General features: G+C 42.7%; 1 protein-coding gene across 5 annotated transcripts in view; it reads right to left on the bottom strand.

Annotated features, from left to right (window-relative positions):
- Positions 1-19,577, bottom strand: part of SCN8A (sodium voltage-gated channel alpha subunit 8) — a 117,235-nt gene that overhangs the window by 7,553 nt on the left and 90,105 nt on the right. For 4 of the 5 annotated variants that reach the window (XM_073319060.2, XM_073319058.2, XM_073319056.2 and 1 more), the window contains 6 exons: positions 13,043-13,165; positions 6,833-7,117; positions 6,245-6,298; positions 4,351-4,488; positions 2,891-2,995; positions 494-764 (listed from right to left, as the gene is read on the bottom strand). In XM_073319060.2, the coding sequence (XP_073175161.1) occupies positions 494-764; positions 2,891-2,995; positions 4,351-4,488; positions 6,245-6,298; positions 6,833-7,117; positions 13,043-13,165 (976 nt within the window). The remainder of the gene's footprint in view (positions 1-493; positions 765-2,890; positions 2,996-4,350; positions 4,489-6,244; positions 6,299-6,832; positions 7,118-13,042; positions 13,166-19,577) is intronic. The other variant, XM_073319057.2, reaches the window with a different exon arrangement.

Here is a 19,577-nt window from a genome sequence, read left to right as displayed (position 1 = left end):
TCCAGGAGCCCAGTTTCAGCTATTAATTCCAACCCAAACTGGAATCCAGAAGTTGTAAATCCCTCATTGATTGAGGACAAAAAACGAACAACACTTTGTCTAGAGGCAGTAGAGCATTCCAGTCTCAGAGTGGTTTATAAGCATCAGTTATTTAAGCCTTGTAATACCCCTGCGCGGCAGGTTATATTCCTGTTTTAGATGTGAGAAAGTGAGATGTGGAAAAGTGTTTTACCCAGTTTTACGCAGTGAGTGAGTGGCACGGCAGGGAAACACCAGAGTCTTGACTTTCAACCTTTTGCTTTAACTACTAGATCATGTTCTCCTCCCAGAGCTAGAAATAAAACTCAGGAGTCCTGCCTCTTTAATTGCTGGGCCACATTCCATTTCACACCATCCTGCAGACACCTACTTCTAGTGAAGACAGCCTTATCCAACGTGCATGTCAGGAAGGACACTGCACCCCACAAGCTGCTCCACTAGTTACTCCACTTACCCACGACGGACAGAATCACGACCACGAAGTCAAAAATGTTCCATCCAATGGTGAAATAATAGTGCCGCAAGGCAAACATCTTCAGCACGCACTCACAGGTGAAGAGGATGACGAACACCAGGTTGATCCACCAGAGGATGTCTGACATCTGGCTACTCTGTGTGTCTGTTTCCACCATCATGGTCACCATGTTGAAGCAGATGAGCATCATGATGATGATATCGAATGCTTGCTGAGTGACAAGGTCAAAGACAGCTCCTTGGATGCTGTTCTGCATTACAGGAGAGGAGCCATGGATGGGGCGGGGTGGGGGGGGGGGGACACAGAGAGGAAAGGGTTAGCAAGGACTGCTAACAAACAAATCTACCCGTTAGATAAAGGGACACAATTTGCCCCTGATCTACCAAGCCTAGTATCCCTCTTTTGGGAGGCCCTACTCACTATTCCAGTGTCTTCAGACTGGAGAGAAAATGGTGGCTGTCCAACATGTGATCAATTAACACCCCAAAGCATAAGAACAGTCATATTGGATCGGAATAAAGGTCCATCTAGCTCAGTATCCTGTCTTCCGACAGTGGCCAATGCCAGGTGCCCCAGAGGGAATGACCGGAACAGGTGATCATCAAGTGATCCATCCCGTCGCCCATTCCCAACTTCTGGCAAAAGAGGCTAGGGACATCATCCCTGCCCATCCTGGCTAATAGCCATTGATGGACCTCTCCTCCATAAATTTATCTAGTTCTATTTTGAACACTGTTATAGTCTTAGCCTTCACAACATCCTCTGGCAAGGAGTTTCACAGGTTGAATGTGCGTTGTGTGAAAAAAAATACTTCCTTTTGTTTTATACCTGCTGCCTATTAATTTCATTTGGTGACCCCTAGTTCTTGTGTTATGAGAAGGAGTAAATAACACGTCCTTATTTACTTTCTCCACACCAGCCATGATTTTATAGATCTCTATCAGATCCCCCCTTAGTCGGCTTTTTTCCAAGCTGAAGAGTCCAAGTTTTATTAATCTCTCCTCAGATGGCAGCCATTCCATACCCAATCATTTTTGTTGCCCTTTTCTGAACCTTTTCCAATTCCAGTATATCTTTTTTGAGATGAGGTGACCACATCTGCACGCAGTATTCAAGATGTGGGCGTACCATGTATTTATATTGAGGCAATATGATATTTTCTGCCTTATTATCTATCCCTTTCTTAATGATTCCCAACATTGTTTGCTTTTTTGACTGCCGTTGTGCATTGAGTGGATGTTTTCAGAGAACTATCCACAATGACTCCAATATCTCTTTCTTGAGTAGTAACAGCTAATTTAGACTCCATCATTTTATATGTGTCATTGGGATTATGTTTTCCAATGTGCATTACTTTGCATTTATCAACATTGAATTTCATCTGCCATTTTGTTGCCCAGTCACCCAGTTTTGTGAGATTCCTTTGTAGCTCTTTGCAGTCTGCTTGGGACTGAACTATCTTGAGTAGTTTTTTATCATCCGCAAATTTTACCACCTCACTGTTTACCCCTTTTTCCAGATCATTTATGAATATGTTGAATAGGGCTGGGCCCAGTACAGACTCCTGGGGGATACCACTATTTACTCTTTCCATTCTGAAAACTGACCATTTATTCCTACCCTTTGTTTTCTACATTTTAAGCAGTTACCAATCCATGAGAGGACCTTTCCTCTTATCTCATAACTTAACTTTGCTTAAGAGCCTTTGGTGAAGGCTTTCTGAAAATACACTATATCCACTGGATCCCCCTTGTCCACGTGCTTGTTGACCCCCCTCAAAGAATTCTAGTCGATTGGTGAGGCATGATTTCTCTTTACAAAAACCATGTTGACTCTTCCCCAACCATCTATACATCTATGTATCTGACAATTTTGTTCTTTACTATAGTTTCAGCCAGTTTGCCCAGTACAAAGTACTTGTAATGAAATGTAATTACCAGTGCTACAGGCTGCCCAAATCTTATCACCAGCATATCCATGCTCTTTGCTGAGAGCCTTGAAGGCCAGTGCTATTATCCACATTTAGAGATGGGGAGCAGAGGCACTGAGAGACCAGTGTGACCTGCCCAAGGTCCCACTGGAAGGCTGTGGTAAAACAAGTAATTGAACTCAGGTCTCCTGAACCTTAGGCTAGCATTATAACTACGGAGCCATCCTTCCTCTCAGATGCTAAACTCTCAGGACTGGCTCCAGCTGGCAAATCAAGTACGACACACAATGACTTTCTCGGATTATTACACCTGCAGTATAACAAGGCATTGTGGAGTCTAGAGTGAATCTTCAAAGCAATGGGCACTGGTATGAGGTGGCTCAGCACTGTTGAAAATTGGCCCCATAGTTATTGTTCCTCTAGCTCCTGTTAAATCACACACTTACCAGAGGCCGGGGAATAGGTTTCTGAGGTTTCTTTGAGCCAAGTTTTTTCATGGCATTGTAGTATTTCTTTTGTTCTTCTGTCATGAAGATATCCTGACCTCCAAAGTAAAAGAGGAGAAGCAAAAAAGAAAGCTGGTTATAATCAGTCCATGCACATTAAGGGAAAGGGATCACAGGACAGGCTCAGCTACTAGGCTACATGCCGTGGGGCAAACTTTCTTATTTAGATAGAAATAATTTGCACCAGATTCCAAAATTATTGAAGTTATTCTGCAAATTACCCTGGCTCGCAGACCATCTGCTAACACAGTTTGGTGGCTGCGTTACCGGTGCAACTCCCTCACTTCAGGCTTGGAGTGAAAGAAGAGGCAGAGAATGGCCGAGACTTATGGCATACCCCACTTCCATTCTCTTATGGAATTTCACAGATTCATAGAAATATAGGGCTGGAAGGGACCTCAAGAAGTCATATTGTCTATCCCCCACAATGAGGCAGGATTAACTACATCTAGACCATCCCTGACAGGTGTTTGTCTAACCTGTTCTTAAAAATCTCAAAGGACAGGAATTCCACAAGCTCCCTAGGTGTCCTGTTCCAGTGTTTATCCTATAATAAGTTTTTCCTCATATCTAGCCTAAATCTCTCTGCAAACTGAGCTGATTACTTCTTGTTCTATCCTCAGTAGATATGGAGAACAATTGATGACTGTCCTCTCTATAACAACTTTTTACATATTTGAACATTATGATCCCAGCCAGCTTTCTCTAGACTAAGCATGCCCAATTCTTTCAACCTTTCCTCATAGGTCAGGTTTTATAACGTCATTTTTGTCATTCTCCTCTGGACTCTCTCCAATTAGTTCACATCTTTCTTCAAGTGCGGTGCCCAAAACTGGGCACGGTTCTCTAGATCAGGCCTCACCAGTGTTGAACAGAGCACCACACTATCAACTCATAGTCAGTTTGCGATCGATCCACTATAAGCCACCCCATCCCTTTCTGCAGTACTGTTGCCTAGCCAGTTATTCTCCACTCTGTATTTGTGCCATTGATTTTTCTCTCCTAAGTGTAGTACTTTGCTGGAATTGAAGGTCTGAAATAAAGACATGACTACAAAATAGAGACATGAATGAAAATCAAGGTGTGTTTAGGGGAATCTACAACTTTTCTGAACCTCACTAAAGTTTGGGAAAAGATTAAGTTGGTTCTTGTTTTATTGCAACTTGTTTGCCCAGCCCCCTTCCTTAAACAGGCACTGGGGGCAAGTCGATAAGGGTGGTTAAGAGTCACAAACAGTCTGCGATGCTAAGTTCTAAGCGATGAGGCTCAACACCGGAATCACTGAGTGAAGTTCTATGGTGACATTACGCAGGAGTGTCCTGACCTTAAAATCCATTCATCTGTTTGTCCGGCAAATAGCCCAGATCTGCCTCTTTAACCAATAAAAAAAGTGGACCTATCTTTTTCTTTTGTTGATTGAAGTTATCAATGATGACACCAATAAACAAGTTCAGGGTGAAAAAGGAGCCAAAGATGATGAAGATTACAAAGTAGATGTACATGTAGATGTTGTCCTCATACTTGGGTTGCTCTTCTTGCTGAATGCGGGGATGGGGAGAGAAACAGACATTGCAAAGACAGTATAAACTATTGGTACAAAGAGCTGTTGTCTCAGTTCAAGGGTCTGTGTTAGACTAGGAAGGTGGCATGTGGCTCTTCTGGAACTTTTCTACCTTTCTTTCTTTTCTTTTTTTTTTGGTTAATTTTGTGCTGGTGAAACGCGCCTCACTGGCAGCATGTGCTCACCTGCAGAGCTCCAGTACAAGCTTCCCCATCAGCACATCCCAGGGGAGCTCTGATGAAGACAGGAGTTCAGTCTCCACCTACATTCAGACCTTTACACTTCTGGCTGCAACGAGCTGCCAGCTTGGATGGTGTTTTTTATGATGTGATAAGCAGGAACTGGACCCAGTCCCACCCAAAATCTTTTCACATAGGGGGCACCAAATAGCCATCAGATAGGATGAATTTATGATCACAACCAATCTGGGCCAGACTTGAGCTGGTTACCTAGAGGAGAAAGCATCTGTAAAAGTTTTACCAATCCTGAGCTATCTCCTTCCCAACACAGGTTCTATAATTAAGGTCCTGGAGCCCTCCCTTTTGCAGATTTCTAACCAGGGCTCTGGAGCAACCAAGAAAATGCCATCAGAGAACCAATCCCTGTTTATGCACTGAAGCCAGTGCCTACTGAGACAGGACTTTGCGGGAAGGGTTAGTCACAGCTCTGACTCAGTTATTTATTTCACTATGGAGCCTCAGTATCTTTCTTGATTTAAGGAGCTTCCAGTGACCTGGAAGAGAACACCGGCCTAAATCCCACTTCAGTGCAACTGGAGGACACTTTGATGGTAATACACAAACTTCTTAAATGAACCTGATTACCCACCTTCGAATCATTAGTAAAGCCAAAAACCCTGATTTTTGGAAGTGTGACACACTCACAGCTCCCCTCAACTTCAACTGGAGTTTTGGGTGTGCAGCCCATAAAATATCCAGTGATTTGCAAATCAGAGAGGAACCATAAAATCAGGGCAGGAACACACACTGTGAAGGTTAATATCTTGCGTTTAAAAACAGTAAGAACCTCAGATGAGGAAACAGTGAAAACAAAAACAGTTTAAATATCCCCCCCCCCCCCATTCATGCTGTTTGCCTTTTTGTCTTTCACTCAACATGAAACAGTGAAATCAGAGTAGTCATTTTCTTCTGTTTCTTTTTATAGTCAGTTTCATTTTCTGGTTCTGAGGACAGCACATTTGGGGTCCCATCACTGACTGAAAAAAAAGTTTTTTAAATTCCAAATTCCATTTTACTTGAAACTAAGAAGAAGAAGAAAAAAAAAGAAAATATTGGTGTTTACTCTACCCTGGCACTATGCGGGTACATCATGGGTGCCAGGCAGCTAGAATTTACCTCTAAGCCTGGGCAGGGGTACATGGCAACTATGCAGCTAATATTCCTGCCATTGGACTGGAATAGGAGCCAAGATGTGACCAAAGAATCTGTGAAATGGCAGACCTAGCAGCTATATCCCCTTCCTCCCCAAGGTGTTCCCCCACCCCGTGTCCAAAGATGAAATAAACATCCCCTTGCACTCCTTCTGTGCTGTAATTCTCCTAAAGTGAACCTCACTCTTTTAGGTTCTGTACAACATCCTTTAATGGATAATAATGCTGTAACTGCAGGAAATGCAATCGAATGATCACTATTGCAAATAAATAAAAACAATAAGCACAATTTAAGAATAAGAAGTGGAATTTTGGAGGAGAGGTTGTGGGGAACGTGCTTTACCTTTCTGGAATCTACCGCTGCATACATGATATCCATCCAGCCCTTGAAAGTAGCCTAGTGAAGAAAAGCACATATTCTTTTAGAGAGAAGTAATTTAAAATGAGCCTGGATAGATTAGATGTGTGGTACAGAACTGTATGAGGGGAGGTCTCACTTACTCTCTTGCTTTCCCTTTATAAGGCACTATTTAATTTCACCTGTTGCAGATCTGTGATTTTTATGGGCAATTTATTTGAATCTGCCTTTTTCTCATGAAGTGGAGAACTTCATATACATTTTTAAAGACATTTTATTGTTGCCTCATTAAATCCAGGGTTTGGTGGGGTTTTAAAAATTGCATAATTAAAAGTGTTTTTTAAAAAATAGACTGGATAGAGCTCTCTGGGAATACAGGGTTAGAGGCACCCCAGGCAGGGCCAAATGTGCAACTTATGTCAAAATGAGGCTCAATGGCCTGATCCAATGTACATTCAAGTCAACAGGAGTGTTGAATTAGGGGCGTAAGAGGGAAAAACCTAGAGATGGAGATGGTCTGTTAGAAGATCTAACATCTACTGTGGGCTTGGAGGTGGGAAAGGCAAAACTTACAATTTGGAGAAGCGCCAGGTATCCTGCCCCAACATTGTCAAAGTTAATTTTCACGTTCTTCCATCGGATCTCAGTGGAGTTGGGCGGCATCAGTGCTTCACAATCAGTCCTGTTGTTAACTATCTCTATTTCGAAGCGCTCCTCAGATGTCTCGTTAAAGCAGTAATGGTATTTCCCAGCAAACAGGTTAACCCCCATAATGCTGAAAATCAGCCAGAAGATAAGGCAGACCAACAACACATTCATAATGGAAGGGATAGCGCCAACCAGGGCGTTGACAACCACCTGCGTTGGAAGGGGTGGGAGAAAGTTTTAGTATAAAACAGAAGACAGTAGGCAGCAAGCATTAATACAGCTGTTTTTCGGGGGGAATAGGAGGCGAGGCCACTGACAGGTCCGTGGCTTTTAGTCTAGACTAGAGTTTGCAGTAAATTATTTCCAAGTGGCTAAAGGTTCTGTTTAGAAGCCCACTGGATACTGGGCTAGATGGACCATTGGTCTGACCCAGTCTGGCTGTTCTTATGTTCATCTGTTGAGATCCTGTTTATTTTAAAAACAGGGTGAGTTCTTTTTGGATCTGCTGACTTTGAGTTTGTTTTTTTGTGGGTGTGGGTGTGTGTTTGTGCGTGCATGTGTACAAGAATTGCTTTTAAATAATTTTGATTGCCAAAGGGAAAAAATGATGTTACTGAGTGAGGCTGGGCTCAAACTCTCTTCACAATAATCAATAGACTCCTACCTGACTAATTGCTCAAAGCCAGGTCCAAGGATATTGCTCATGGATTTGGAGGAATTTATCAGCCAGTGGCCCTTATGGCCATTCCCCACTTTAAAACAAGGCTGTGGTCACTTACAGACCCGCTTCCTGCTCCCACTGAGGTCAGTGGGGAATTCTGAGCCATTGACTTCAATGGGAGCAGGATCGAGCCCTAAAATTGTTCTCTTAAGACTAAGCCATGAGTCAGTGTAAACATCAAGATAATATTTGTGACTAAGCAAGGCGACCATGTTGTCTCAGGCAAATAGCTGAGCATGCAGGTTTGCAAGCTCAAGAAGAAAGAAAAGCCATATTCCCTTCTCCAAACTGCAGCAAATAAAACAGGAAGTGGTGTGCTGTTTGGTCACAGCTCATCTTTTCACCATTTCCTAATTTGAGTCTCAGAAATTTGGAGCGGTGTTTCCCCAAGCCCTCTCCTGACAAACACATGGCAGAATTTAAGCTCTCATGCTTTTAACGTAGCCAGGCCAGTGGGATATTAAATCTTTTATTACAATTCTCCTATATTAGGTTCCTTTAGTAAATTAAAATTTTAAACTGTTTCATCCCTTCTGTCTAGTGTCAAAGAGGAACACTAATCAAAGTTCTAGTCAAACACACTGGTTTCAGGCATTCTGTAATTCAGGGTTTAAACAATAAATATATGACAATTAATAACAATGTGGACTCCTCATAGCACTTTTCAGGCAGGTCTCAAGGTACTTTACAAAGAGTCAGAAAAGCAATTGGGGTGGGAGTTGCAGTGACTCTTTGCTTCCTAAGGCATTTTCATTATCACTGAAATGCTGATGGTGGCCTAAGCACAGAACTGGCAATCAGATCTTCTGTTCCGGACTCTGCCACTAACTGGCTGCCATGACCCTGAGCAAGTCATTTTGCCTTTCTGAGCCTCAGTTTCCCCACCCAAAATAGAGGTGTCAGAGTCAGGTACAGAACCCAAGTTTCAGCTCTTCCTTAAACCACCAGATCACAGCTGTTCCTCAAAAGAAGTCACGGTTAATGAAAATGCCCTAGGTAGTAAATAGTCACTACACCAGCCCTCCTAGTCCTCCCTGGCAAAAAAGATCAATTAAGCCAGTGATTTGCCCTCTTGGGATGCTCTTACTATCACTTATGGGAATTAAGATATTGAATGATCCCAGTCCCTTCTACCAGTTACTTCATGCAAAATGCCAAAGTGTCTCAGCAGTCACAAATGGTGGAACGCTAACCTCCCTGGTGAGACATGTCTAAATCAGACTCTCAAACTGATCACTTTCTGCATCATTATTTCATGTTTAAATGTTTTATGTAACAAAATAATTAGTAATGATTTAGTCATGTTTCATGTTGACTCAAGTGTCTCCACTCTGTAATCCAATGGGATTTCCCTATATATGCTCACTGAAAATTATACTGGTCCTGAAAAGAGATGGACTGAAACCAGAAACTTGGATTCGCATCCCAGAAATTTAGACCCAACTCTAAACTTCATGGCTTGGCCCCATCTCTACCCCTCAATAACTTCATACAAAATCTACAGATAATTTAAATTCAGCATAATAATTGACCAGGATGCCATTTTAGCTTTTAGATGCCCCATCAACTTGGCAATGTGGCAGTAAAAGGGTTAAATACACATGTACTTCTACTGAATGAAGTTTTCCCTGCAACGATTAACAGGGTTTGAGACTAATCACTAATCAGTTTTACACCAGCATAAATCCACTGACTTACATTGGTATGAGATCAGCATCAGGTCCTTTAAATAGATGCTAAATACACACCTTTCCTTCCAATTACCTACTCCCCTAAGTGCACACACCACAGTGAGCACCTACTGTATTTTACAACTATTCAGATATTGGAATGCTGATATACCCCTGATAAGTTGTAGAGTAAGCATGCTGACTGGACAAATGCTCTCGCTTCCTGTAATCATTTACCTGAATAAACGGAATCAACTCACACTGTTTAAACTGATCATTATAACCATAACCAACTTTCAAAAAATCTGAGAGAGGGAACATGGCTTTTGTGTGCAGACTGTGCATTGGCAATTGACAAAAGTGCATGCATGTTTCATAGCATTACTGTCATACTTCCTGAATAATTTAAGAGCAGAGCAAGCTCTTTAAAATGCAGATTACTATGGAGTAGAGAAAAGCAAAGAACTACTTGTAATGTTTCCTTTGCAAAGGCATTTCAAATTACTGTCCTTGGGGTTGGAGGGATTGTTTTGGTACACTTATATCAAAGTCAGAACAAAAAAGAATGGAAAAAGTTACACAGTAGCACAGTTACAGTTAACCCCTTTGTATCAATTTTGCTGAAGTGAAACAGTTTCCCAATTTTAAGTATCTGTGAACCTCTCGATTTCACACCAGGTACAATTCAAAATCTCCAGGTGGGTGGGGGTAGGAATGGGAGGGGTGGGGAGATCATTCTCTCCAGCATGATTTACATTTATTTTTTAAAATGCCATTTATTATCTATGGACTTCATACTAGTTCTTTTTCCTTTCTGATTATACTAGTCTCTGTGACCATGTTATATCGTTATATAAACCACTTTTAAGCATTAAACTTTAGCAAAAGAACACGTCCTAATGACAAAAAAAAAATTATGAACATTGTGTTGACGTTGCAGTAGGGTGCAAATTGGTTCTTTCTGGATGAAATTCATCCTAGTGCAGAAGGACCCTTCATACCACACAAACTCCACATTTGTCCATTGTTGGAGAAGTGTACACAAAAGTGGGGGGTCCTGGGGGCCCGTCGGCTGGAGAAGCAACTGTGGAGGGGGTGCTCTAGACCCCTAACTTTGCTAGACTCCATATGAACAAGGCCTGATCATTCCGGCTTTGTGCCACTGGAACAAATTTCACCCTTTGTGATTGTGCTATGTAACTTGTAAGCCACTGTTTAGCATTAAACTAAAAGCCCTACTGGCAAGGGGGAAAACCCCTCTCCCCCACCCCCAAAGCAGATTGATATAGCCCCAGAGAGGAATCAACCCTGTTTGTATTTAGCATGTAGTTCACACAAGCCATCTTTGCTCAACCTAGATTTTAAGTCTTAATCATACAATTATGCTTTTTTATAAGAATCTCAGACAGGAATTTAAGTTAAAGGCTATCCTGATAGATATACTAAATTTGTAGCTTTGAGGATATTAATATTTAATCCACACCTTTATTATGACCCAAATGATGTTAACAGTATCAAGCTGTAGACAAAGCTAGGGTGACATTCTGGCCCCACTGAAGTCAATGGGAGATTTTTCATTAATGTCAATGGGGCCAGGATTTTAGTGTGGAAAGGCTACGGATTTTTCCAAGAGTGTCAGTTCAGGCGAATGTCCCACGAGCATCTCAAGGTTAAGATAAAAACACACATGGTCAATACCTGAAATCTGTTTTTAGCAGATAAAGGCCATTTCCAGTAATGATACTTCATATTAATACCATGCACTTGTATAATGCCTTACACCTAAGGATCTCAAAGCACATTACAAACAGTAATTAAATGTCTCAACACCCTTGTGAAGTATTATTAACCTCTCTGTGCCCTGTACCAAGGGGCTAAGTGACTTGCCCAAGGTCACTCCCAAATCAGAGGCAGAATCACAGCTCCCTGTATCTGGTTCCAGCAACAAGACACTGCTGCCTCTTCATGCACTTAGGGTAAAATGTGCTCCTGCACAGGATGCGAGCACACAGCTTATGTCCACTAAGCCCTCACATTTGAGAATAAATGGGATATAAGTAGCCATGGGGTGAATTTAACCATTGAGTTTGCTGTATGTGCCAACAGCCATGAACTGCATGAAACAATTATAATGTTTTTGGCACTGGGAAAAGGGAATCGAGAATTCTGCTTCAGCTATTTAAATTATTTTAAATTGACACAGATTTCATTCCACTATAACAAAACTGGAACTGTGGTTCTGAGGGTGGATGAGCAGGACTGGCTTTTCAGGGGCTGTACTGTGACTGTGCTATTGAAGAAATTTGCAGAAAGATTTTTATAGGATTAGCCTCATCAGGATCATTTCTGCACAGTTAAGGTCTCACTAGTGCTTTCTACACAACTCTGATATGGCCATGTTGTGTAGCTAACTTGAGGTTAGTGTATGTAGCCAACAGCGACTACCCTCAGTACAAACTATTGCTTCCACTGGATTTTCTTTATAGATATTGTAGTTTATGTCATGCCCTAGAGATCTATTTGAGAATTCCTTTAACAGGCCATTATATGCCTTAGGCCATTATTTTGCTCTAAATTACACCCGTGTAAATCCAGAGTAATTCCACTGACTCCACCGGAGTTAACTCCAGAGGTGCCCTGGAGTAAATTTAGAGTTTAGTATGATCTCCCAGCTGTTTTATTCCATTTCTTCTATGATACCTTTAAATTTCAGTGTGCATTTTCTTGATCTTTAGTGCAAAAGACCTAAATTAACATTTTTCACAACAGCAACAGTGAAAATCCGTTGGTCCAACATACCCTTTACCTACAGAAAGGTATGTTTTGTTGGATTGTTTTGCTTTTTTGTACATGATTATTTCAATACAAAAGGAGGGGGGAAAGCACCAAAATATAAAATCAGTGGCAAAGTAACAAGACACTGCAATCATTTCAAATGGAATCCCCATGACATTGGTGCCATCTAACAATTTCAGGAAAGCTTGTTAAGTTCAATGCTTTGCTTGTGCTTTGTTGCTAATATCACAGTGACAGGACCGGGTACCATAAAAGCATGGTAAAAGGGAGGGAGTGGAAAGGAAAGCTTCACTATCAGACAAGGCTTCCAGTCATCACCAGACTGGATTGAGAACAACAAGGTGCAACAAGAGGAATTAAACCAAAAGCTTTTTTGAAACAGCTGAGCTCTCCCCCATTTCCTTCCCGCAGGGACTAAAGGCCTGAGTTATCCAAGAAGGAGAAGCAGCTTTTTACTGACTTACATACATTAGATATTTTTATAAACCCTTTAAATTCTCCTTTGATTAAATCCCACCAGCTCCCACTGTGGCCAACACCTTGGGGGAGAGAGGGGGAAGACATTTGAGGTGGTTCGAATTCTGCTTCTTTGCACCTGGTGATTCTCCCTAGATAAAAAAAGTTACAGCTGAAAAGCCCCCTCAGATGCTAGAGGTAAAAGCCAGGCCAAATGAGAACAGCCAAGTGTTGAACATGTTCTGCGAATGGCATGTGGTTTGGGCCAATAATTAATGTAATGAGGCAGCTAAATGTATCTCCCTTCTTTAAAAGGGGAGTGTGCAGCAGAGGGCAGGGTAAGGGGACATAAACAGGGGTGTGTGATCAAGTTAGCAGCTGCATCATGATTCTGCCTGGAATTATCTTTCCACCAGTTTGATCAGTTCTAGCATGCTTAAAAAAACCCGCTCCACAGGCATGCAGAAGGATCAGCTGCTAATGGCATCTTACCCTCATCCCCTCAAATCGGGACAACGCTCTTAAAGGCCTCAAAGCTCTTAGTGTCCTAAGGGACTTTATGGCACCTAGTTCCGAGTAGCCCAGGGCATTAGCTACAAGGCTGACTAAAGAGACCTACACAGAAAACAAAAAGAAAAAGAAAAAAAAAAGAAAAAAGGTTCCAAACTGTTAGAATGAATCCCCTAGCACTGATTGCCCAGCCCAGACTGCAGGTCTGGGGCCCCCATAGAAAAATGCCGAAGACATGACACCAGCTGCCTACTTCACTTGACTGAAACGACCTGAAAGGAAATAATGTGGTTGAGAGAGGCATAAGAAAAAAACAAAGGGGAAAAAAGAAGTGAGAGAGAGGCAGAGACACACAGACGGAAACAGGGTCTGTTGGAAGGAGGAGCCCAAACGGATGACAAGAACCTTACCCTGGCCCTTTTATTGTCTGCAGGGTCCAAGCAGCTCCCATTAAATTAAGCCAGACAAATTTTAAAGGTACCTGTGAGAAAGAATACAGATAAATACACACACTGCACAAATTGTCCTGCTCAGCTTATTCAAAGAGCAGTCGCCTCACTCATTCCTGGTGGCGGTGTTCTTTCTACAGCAGTGACCACTGAGGAATAGAGTTTATTACTTTATATCAAAAACATAAGAATAATTTTGGGGGTGGATTGGTATCATAAAATACTGAACACCCTTGGCTTTAAAGCACTCCGTTTCAAATTTCTATCACTTTTAAACCTGACTTTTTGGTTCTGCTAACACAGCACTTCTCTAGCATCTCCATACAAAGATTTGCAAAGGATGCAGAGCTTTATCATCACTGAGCATCACAACCTGCTTTGAGGGAGGGGTAGTATAATCACCCCATTTTACAAATGGGGAAAGTGAGGCACGTGATAACGACATGACTTGCTCAGAGTCACACAGTGGGGCTATGATAAAGCTGGGGATAGAATCTAGACGTCCTAAGTCCACTGTGCTCTGCCTTAATCCCAAAGCCATCCTTTTTTGTTAAAGATCATGGCTTAGAATACAACTTAGGGTCCATTACTGTGAGCTACGGAATGTCCTCAGTAGGTGCTGAGGGCAACTAAGCCTCTTGCAGGACTGGGTCCTTATTCTGTGAATTCAAAGGGACCTTCTGCCCGTAAAGTACCATGTACACTTAATGGCGCTACAGACATGATCCAATTTCCATTTCAGTCACTGGAAAGACTCCTGTTTATGACACTGGGATGTGGATAGGGTCCTGTATAATAACTGTCCTTCACCATCAACACATTCATCGGCCTCCCATAAGAGCGCTTGTGATTTAAAATCAACCACTGTTACACTACAGAGACACATAAGGACAAGTATCTAAACCATTTAAAAATGTCAGTTGATCATTATGTATCATGAAATAACTGAGCCCTTACACAGCCATTTTCCTTATCAATCATTAGCTAGTTAATCCTCATAACAGGATGCAGTTCCTAACAGTGAATTTTTATCCTCCTTTAAAACACGGAGAAACTGAGGCATTCAGCGGTAAATGAACTTTAAGGATGATGCCAGTTCATTCTAGAAATGGGCTCAAGGAACCAAATTCAGGACCAGATTTCTAATGCTCCAATATTCAGGGATGCTTTGGTCTGGGCTATTGATTCAAGTCTCTCTGAGTACATCTACATGGCAAAAAACCGCAGCAGTGAGTCTCAGAGACTAGGTCAACTGACTTGGGGAGGTGGGAGGGGCTCTCAATGTAAGCCTAAAATAGCAGGGTAGATGTTCAGGCTAGAACCTGGGCTTTGAAACCCTGTGAGGTGGAAGCCTGGCTCCAGCCCAAACCTAAAAATCTACACTGCTGTTTTTAGCCCTGCAGCTCAAGCCCTGCGAGCCTGAGTGAGTTAACCTGGGCTCTGAGACTGCTGCTGCAGGGAGGTGGGGGTTGGAGGGGGTTGCTGTGTAGATGTATCCTCTGTCATATTTATGACAGCTGTCTTCTTGCTTGATATGCAGTGGTTTGGACCAGGGACTGTCAGAGCTGAAAGTATGAGTATGTACTTCCTGATGTGAAGAGTCAGACGGGGGCCGCAACAGATCAGGGATAGAAGGGGACACACAATACATGGACCTGGGGGTTACATAGTCACGGTCTATCACAGTTTTCCAGAACAGTAACTCTACCCAGTATGAGACACATTATTTTTCTCTTCCCTCACCATAGTCACATACATTTGAGCTTGAGTCACATACCCTGCCAGGTACAGGGAGATGAACACCAATGTTAAGGGATTTAGGAGTGAAGGAATCTCATTCTAAAGCAAGAAAAGAGTTTAGTAATCTCAGCCACTGCCCACTTTTTTCTGACAGAAGCATCAGGATCTTTGGTATCTCGGAAAAAGCAGGTGCATTTCAGTGTTTCAAATAGGCCCCGAAATGAGCGTGGTGTGTGGACATGCGTTTGAACTGATCTGTGGGAGGAGCTGCCTGAGGCGTGTGTAAGGGGGCATGGAGGAAGTGGGATTGCTGACATTGTAGGATGAAGATTCAATTTCATTTTACTGCTCATGAATAGGACTCCTGCTTTTCTCCATCTTCAGATTTGACCATCACCAGCTGGTTCACAGCAGTGGGCAGGAGGCGACATTTTTAAGCGTTTGTCCATGTGCCCTTGGTTACTCTTAGAAGCAGCCTCACAGTGGCCTTCATGGAACACATTCTATCTACTCTGGAAAGTCGCAGGGCTGCACTGATGCTGGTGGGTATGAACCATTGTTCCAGCAAGTGCCGGTATTTCAGACACGAGCCTGAGTCCATTGCCTTAGCCTCTGCTCCCATCCTACATTAGAAAGAGCTTTCTTACATGAGAGAACACACAGGGATTCTTCACTAATGTCAAAGAAATGCCTCACATAGGAGCTTTAGTTTATATCAGAGACAAGCAGAAGCGATATAGTTTTAAGTTCAAGTTCTTCTAACCCATCTCAACCAGTGCTGCACAGCAGTGTTGTCAGCCCTGGGCATGAGCTCAAGGCAGCCTGGCCTACTGACTAGAAACTTAGATTCAGAGAAACAGATCTGTGCATCAAAAGACATCAGCTATAAGCTTCCATGAGAATTGACTCATTGTGCTGAGCGAGACCTTGGTCTGCAGGTAAAAACCTCTAATGATCAAAGGATGTAGCAAGCTGTGCTGTTAGGAGGCATGCCTACTGTAACTCTGCCTAGTGGGGAGGAAGGAATAAGGCTAGAAATGGCTCCAAAGCGGAGCAGCTCTTGTATGTGCTGCTCATATCAAAAAATCTACAGCCCTGCTTCATCACCAAAGACCAAGTGAGGGGTTTCAGATCCAAACTTCAGGATATGGGTGGGAGTGTCTGGACCTAGGATCATCTCTAATGTACTCACAATGCAGAAGTAATTCAAGCATTTCAAGTACAAAACAACCAAGACTTCATTCACGGAGCCCCTCACCCTTAGATTAATGCCCTGGTCCCTAATGTGAACAAGACAAGAAATAGTGGAACTTACAAAAGAATATTTCAACCTTCAATGGCATTATTCAGTATTATATACTCAATTCACTGGAAACTTCAATAGGCTGTTTAGTGGGCATTGGTACATGCCAAAAGTAATCCCGATGGACTGAAAAGCAGAAGCCTTAATTATTATTACCCAGAAAAAGACTCTTTCTTCATATGTATACCCAGCAAGCTTTAGGAATCAGAGGAGGAGGGTTATTTACCAATGCTACCAAACCTGAAAAATAACATTCAAGAATATTGTTATATTTAAATGCTTATTTCCTCTTATTTACTGTTCCCATCATGAGATTCAACTCAAACTCCACTTCTGCCATTTTAGAGGCTTTAAAAGGATCTGCTCTGGCAGAGATCCTTACTCTAGCGGTAATCTGATGCTTTGAAAGAAGTGAACAAATCTGTATTGCATTTGCCAATTGTGCAATACTGCACTTCCTGACCCCAGCTGGAATTAGCTCACACCATGAAGCATGAGGACAGAGTAACCTTTACAATTTTTCTCCTACCTATCTTAACTACAGACCTTTTCTTATTAAAGTATATCTAATCCATTTAATCTTGCTCAACCATTTTCCTCAATCCAGTTTAGGAGGGGTTAAGGGTCTGGTCTTGGAGTTTTAATTTTAGTCTTGTGTTTCACTATATAGTAAAACAAGAGAGAATTACAGATTCACTAGACTTTACAGATCAGAAGAGTTACTTAGGACCTGTGTTTCGAGGAGGGGCACCCAAGTGAGCAGAGACCAAACAGGAAACTTTGCATATCCATTTTACTACAGTAAATATCAGATAATTTGATCCCACTTTTGGCTCCACGTTAGCAGTTCCCCAACACACTAGGGAAAATTCTTCCATCTACTCAGATATTTCTAGAGTTCCCATAGCCATTGTACAGCACAATGACAGGTTTCAGAGTAACAGCCGTGTTAGTCTGTATTCGCAAAAAGAAAAAGCGTACTTGTGGCACCTTAGAGACTCACCAATTTATTTGAGCATGAGCTTTCGTGAGCTACAGCCCACTTCATCGGATGCATACTGTGGAAACTGCAGAAGACGTGTACAGAAGAAGACTTGTACAGCCCAAGTAAATCCTACTCAGAAAAAAAAGTTACTCACCTTCTGGTAACTGTTGTTCTTCGAGATGTGTTCTTCACATCCATTCCATTCACGGTGCGCGCGTGCTGCGTGCACGGTCGTCTGAAAGTTTTCCCTTAGCAGCTCCTGGAGTGGCACCTTCATGGCGCTCAATATATAATCCTGCCGACCCAGCCCCCCTCCCCTTCAGTTCCTTCTTGCCAGCTACTCCGACAGAGGGTAAAGGAGAGTGAGCAGTGGACTGGATGTGAACACCACATTCCAAAGAACAACAATTACGAGAAAGTGAGTAACCATTTTTTTCTTCTTCGAGTGCTTGTTCACGTCAATTCCAATCAGGTGACTCCCAAGCTCTCCCCCGGAGATGGGGTTGGAGTTAAGGAATCGCTGACTGGAGCATCGCTCTGCTGAATGCCGCATCATCTCTGGAATGCTGGGTGATAGCATAGTGAATGTTAAATGTATGCACTGATGACCAGGTTGCCCCTCTGCAGATCTCCTGAATGGGGATCTGGGCCAGGAAAGCTGCTGACTAGGCTTGTGCCCTTGTGAAGTGTACTGTAATAACCGAGGCTGGGACCTTAGCCAGCTTGCAGCGTGTGCGGATGCAGTCTGTGATCCAGGAAGAAATGCATTGGGAAGAGACCGGGAGCCCTTTCATCCGGTCTGCCACCGTAAGAAACAGCTGGTTCCATTTCCTGAAAGGCTTAGTGTGCTCGATGTAGATTAGAAAACTACAGGCTAAAGAAGAAAACTAAGGGAAGCACTTGCAATGCAAGTGAACGCAGTTCCAATGGCCGTCACGGACGGTAAGAAGGAACTGAAGGGGGGTTGGGTTGGCAGGGTTATATATTGAGCACCATGAAGGCACCACTCCAGGGGGCTTCAGAGCCAACCTGACGGGAGCTGCTAAGGGAAAACTTTCCAATGACCGTGCACGCAGCATGCGCACACCCTGATTGGAATCGATGTGAACAATCACTCGAAGAAGAATTTTCCGTCTCCCAGCAAGAGACTCAGAAAGGCCTTTTCTCAGCTTAATATTCTATCATTTGTCTGGGCTGATTGGTGCAGCAGGTCCTCTGGGCCCTCAGCTAGGACACTGCCTCACAGATGGATGTTTTGAATGCACACAAATACAATTTTCAGAAGTACCTGAGGAACATGGGAGCCTAAAATCCCATTCTGAGAAGGGACTCTAGCACTTCAAAGGCTGAGTCATGTAGGTGCTTTTGAAAATGTTACCCATCATGTTTTAAATACTTTTGTTGTTTTCTATTCCATAAATTATCTAGCTAACATTTCCCTTCTTCTCCTATTCATTATATCCCTTCAGTGTATTCCTTCAACCAGCTCTCTCTATGTGGGTCTCTATGCTAGTTTGTCCATGTTGAAGGTCTACCCCTTTGATCAACTTACATCTACCCTACACCAAGTTGCTGTCCATATCCCCAAATGTCAGGATCAGCCCTTTTCTTCTGGGTATTGGATCCTCTTTAGCAAAGAGGAATAAAGACAAACTTTATCTAGCCTTGTAAGGGTTTTCTTCACTTGAATTGAAAGTACCTGGAGTTCTACAAAGCTTTGAACAGACCCATTGGCCCGAGCACCCAATATCTAGAGTGTGCATGGATGTCACCAGGTGGCAGCATTGAAAGATTCCACCTGCTGAACTTTCTCCCATTGGTGTCTCATACAAACTATGTGGAGACAGAAGATGTCGCTTCAGCTGGCCTGGAGTCAGGGTATGTTCATTTGTAGCACAAATTCTTTACACTCTACTGAACTCTTTCTATAACTTCCTCAATGTACAGGTCCTTCAGAAAGAGCAATGCTAACACAGCATGAGCCAGAGGATGGAAACCCTTCCTTTGTACGTATCTATTAAGACCTGTGGTGTAGAAATT

Source organism: Lepidochelys kempii, chromosome 20, assembly GCF_965140285.1.
Source record: "Lepidochelys kempii isolate rLepKem1 chromosome 20, rLepKem1.hap1, whole genome shotgun sequence".
NCBI lineage: Eukaryota > Metazoa > Chordata > Testudines > Cheloniidae > Lepidochelys > Lepidochelys kempii.
The sequence above is the reverse complement of the archived record's forward strand: the minus strand, read 5'-3'. Positions and strand labels throughout refer to the sequence as shown.